Source organism: Durio zibethinus, chromosome 28 (assembly GCF_047325235.1).
Source record: "Durio zibethinus cultivar Kanyao isolate XHJ-2024 chromosome 28, ASM4732523v1, whole genome shotgun sequence".
NCBI classification, from domain to species: Eukaryota; Viridiplantae; Streptophyta; class Magnoliopsida; order Malvales; family Malvaceae; genus Durio; species Durio zibethinus.
The window spans coordinates 11,369,465-11,374,147 of NC_143189.1; the positions used below are offsets into that span (position 1 = coordinate 11,369,465).

General features: G+C 29.3%; 1 protein-coding gene across 1 annotated transcript; it reads right to left on the reverse strand.

The window, feature by feature from the left end:
- Positions 1-3,716: 3,716 nt before the first annotated feature.
- Positions 3,717-4,313, reverse strand: LOC149510759 (uncharacterized). The gene has a single exon (XM_089757354.1). It carries the CDS (start codon positions 4,131-4,133, stop codon positions 3,903-3,905), a length of 231 nt encoding a protein of 76 aa, XP_089613480.1. The 5' UTR covers positions 4,134-4,313; the 3' UTR covers positions 3,717-3,902.
- Positions 4,314-4,683: the final 370 nt, after the last annotated feature.

A 4,683-nucleotide genomic window follows, 5' to 3' on the forward strand; every position in this document is an offset into this window, starting at 1 on the left:
TATTATATGAATTTGTTTTAGTTTTATATTAAATTTATTTAATTATATTTTAATTTATTCGATAATTTTTTATATATATGAATATAATATTTATTATGATTGTGATTTTTTTTATAATTGTAATTTTATAAAAAAATATAGTCAATTACTAGTAATTATAATACTTAATTATTATTAACTAGATATATCCAAATTCAATGACAACTCTAGAAATCCTCCTATTGTATTTCTTTTCAAAAAATTTTAACTTTTTCATTTTCACTTAATAACAATTTTTTTTAAAAGTGTCTGCACGTTTTATCCAAAAAGAGCACGATATTTATCTATTATTAAAAAGGATTTAAATTCTTTTTTAAATAAAAACGTTTACCACAAATAAATTTCACATCAATAGATCAGGTTCTTTCACATAAAAGAATGATATACAGTTTTACATATCAAATTATATAATTATTTTTGACTATGATAATTAATAGAGTTGAATTTAACTCATAACATTTGTAATTTTTTTTAGGTTATGATTTTTTTATTAAAGAATTATATAAAATATTCTTTTTTTGTCCTTTTTTTTCAGAGTAATCATGTTGGAATATTAGTTGGTGGGGAGGAATAACATAATTAGAAACACTTAAATAGCTCAGTGTATGCATGGTCCTCTCGTTTATTAATTTGTTTATGATGATGCAATTGACAAGAAGATGAATCAATTATAAATTGATGAGGAACACTGGTAGCTATAGATTTGCAGCTTAGGCAATTAATTTACTAATTGTATTCCCATGTTTAGTGTGAGAGCATGGGAACAGTGGAGAAGAAGCTGAAAGGAAATGGATGTGGAATACGTGCGGGCAATAGTGGAAGAAGGCGGGATCTATGTTGAACAACTGTTCTTCCATGACCCAGATGGGTTCATGATTGAGATATGCAACTGTGATAACCTACCTACCAGTGATCCCACTGGCAGGTGAGATGGCTCGATCATGCTCCCGAGTGAATCTGCAACTGCTGCAGCGTCAGTAGATACAGCAAGTGGTTCAGCAGTAAGAGCAGCTGCAGGAGCAGAGCTGAGTCATTTGATTTAGGTGCATGTTAATAAAAATCATGAAATAAAAGGCACCCTATCTGCTTTTTTTTTTTTTTCATGTTCTTGTCTAACTATTGTATGGACAAGTCCTTGTTTTTCTTCACTTGGTTTAGTAGTTTGTTCAATATTATTTATTTTGTAATTAATAAAGACAAGGCCTAGATGTGATCCCAAGGGAAGTGATCATTTTATGAGCTTATTTTAATTAATTAAAAATGGACTATTCTCTAAAGTTTTTCTAGTACTTAAAATTATGTAGGGCCCCCTTCTCTTGTTGTGAATGATTTGGGGTTTCAAAATCTACTAATTTAATGCACAAGTTGGGACTAGTTTTGATTGATATATCGTGTGAAATGCCATTCACATGAAAGAGTTTGTTGGAAATCATGTTATGAGCACATAGTCTTATCCTAATTTATTTATCATAGAACGAAAAATAAAAATTTCATAAAAAATCAGAATTTGAATAGGATTTTGCTATCTATCCTTTCATAAATTTCAAATAATACTAGGATATATAGCTATCATTCACACCTCATTTACGTATTTAGATTTGTTTCAATTTTAGGGTTATGGTCTATCACTAGGTTACCTTTACAACAGGTCATGTTATAATGTCAATCTAATTTCCAAATTGGACAAATTCATCTCGTATTAATTAGATTCAAGTTTCTATCCCGAATTACAATTTCATCTACAATCTATCATACAAATGTAATGCTGAAAAATCAAATGAATAACCGATAAAGAATCGAAAATTATGATTGCACCTGTCCAATGGAAGTTCATTTTTGAGGCAGAGGAGAGTTAAGAAAACAAAAGATAAAAAAATAAAAAATTGCAGAGAGTTGAGTAGTTTTATATATGTTTATGTATCTTAGAGATATTTAAGCGTAGTTGATAGGATTCTGAATCCCACAAAATCTAAATCCCAACCAATCTTGAGTCCTGGATTGGGACGGAAGTTGGCAAAAAGGTTCCCTCCAAAGCTGAAACCTGCGATTTCTTCCTTTTTAAGACATTGCCATGCTCTTAAAATTGATCATTGATTTGGCATTCATTTTGGCGTCGGATTTACATTTCATCCCTTCTGTATCTCTCATTTCATACTATTACTATTTCTTAACAACAAAGATGCTTTAGTTAAACATAATCTGTATTGGTGATCATAATTTCATCTTTTTTAATATTATAAAATAATATTTTACCTTTAAATAAATTGGCCATTCCTTCATAGGTATTAGAATTGGTAAAGGGTTTCTTGTCTTGCCTCTGCCTGTTTGTGGCAATCTGGAGGCAACCAGACGAACGAAAGAGAGTTCTTGGTTGAGTTGATTCTTCGATTTTTTGTTCATGAATAAGCGATCCAAAGAAAATTTGAAATTAAAATGAGAGAAACCGCTTGTCTCAACCCAAAATTCTCAACCTACACAAGGCCATATTCATTCGTCTTGTTTGGATGCTAGGACTTCTGTCTACCCCTTACCGAAATGCGATCTTGTATTTTACTTTTTTCGATTGGCGGCTGATTTCTATGCTTTTTATTGGAATTTTCTTGTCTTCTTGCAACACTGTGTTTCATCATTTATGAATTTGAAAATGAAATTTCTCTCTTGGTGATGTATGGAAAATAGATGGAAAATGGTCCCGTGTGTTTTCTATATTCAGGAAGCAGATAATTGCTAAAAATACAATTAAAATGTTAACAATAAAAGTTAAAAATATATTAAAATAATTTTTAAATAGATTATATTTTATCATCTGTCTAATATTATAAAATGATCATTTTGTCATTTTTAATATTATAGAATGATCATTTTACCCTTTAATGAAAATAAAATAACTTAAAATGTTAATAATAAAAATTTAAAAATATATTAAAAGAATTTTCAAAGAAGATATATTTTGACACATTAATCAAAACAAAATAATTTAAAATATAATTAACAAAGAAATTAAAAATATATTAAAAGAATTCCCAAAAAGTTATATTTAGACATCTTTACCTTTTTTAACATTCTAGAATAACTATTTTATTTTTTAATGAAAATAAAATAACTTAAAATATCAATAATTAAAAAAATAAAAATTATAAAATTCGAAAAAAAATAGATCTATAAATTTTTTGTATATTAAAAATTTATATATGAATTCAAACAATTTAAAAGAGCACCAAACGATGCATTTAATAAAAAAAAAATTCTTATCCTTTTAGAAAATGCAGGGGTTAATACTAGTAACTGAAATTAAGGACCCGTTTGATTCCATCACATCGAAGCAATGGAATGCAATGGGATTTTGACCTCCAATGCACCGTGGTTCGTGAGATGCATTTAGATAGCGATGATGCAGTTGGGAGCTTCTGCACTGCTTTTTAGATTTTTATTTAAAGGAAAGGATCCGGTGATTTACTAATCTCTACGGCAGTCAAATGCTTTAATGTATTCGGTTTAATGTAAAATTAAAAAAGAAAAGGATTTTCAATTATAAAATAACTGCTTTTAAAGTAGGGATATTCTTCTTATTGCAAGATTATCAGATGTGGAAAACAGAGATGGAGATTACAGGGGAAAAACAACAAGCATTCATCATGAAAATATAGCACAAATTATACAAAAAAAAAAGAAGCTTGTATTAATTTAATTATATAATATATTAAGAATTGTTCTTTTACATATTTTCAACCTTCCATATCATCTGTATACATTCATCCATAATTGATAAAATACAAGCTAAAAAACAGATTAATGAGGCAATTGGAAGAAGCTAGCACAGAATACCAGTGCAAGCTCTTAAAGATAAAAGAAAGGGCAATCGATCAGAGTCCTCTAGCCAACATTTTCTCGTAATTCTCAATGGATTCCAGCCTCTGGAGCAAAAGTTGGTGCCTGAATTTCTGGATGAATGCCTCAGCACTTTCGTTTATGTCGACGAATGGCTTTTTCCCTGTGACATTGGACCTCATGGCTCTATGATCTTTGAAGTTATGGACATTTGGTTCTGGAATTTTGGAGTTGTGGTATGAATGAGGCATGGAGCTGTTCTTCATTGTAATTGCAAGATAGCTTTCTCTAATTCTTTCTTCCTTGCACAACTCTCTTTGTTGATAAGATGATGGTTTGGTTTCCCATATTTATAGCTAAGAAGTCAAATAAAAAATGGGTTATTTTAATAGGCTGTGATTCCATTTCACATTTTTTATGTAGGAGCACGCCTTGCTAGAATTTTCAAGTAAAAGATATCAACAAGTTCAAGTTATAGATGGAAAACATCGTGGGAGGATATGCTATGGTGCTTCTCTCTTTTTTTTTTGTAAATTTTATAACTTGTACAAAGATCTTCCTAAATCCTAATAGTCATGCTTAGTAAAATGATGTATTTTCAACAATTCAGACTTAATCTAATGATTCTTAAAAAGATTGAGTTCCGCAATTTGAATCTTGATATATACTAAAAAGAGTTATATGCACTTTTCGATTAATTTGATTAAAAACTTTTGATAATGTTAAAATGTTAGACCACTTACATATAATTGATAATGGGTTGGTTTAGCTTAACATTTCCCATGTTAGAGCAAACAAGGTCCCTTATGCACACTC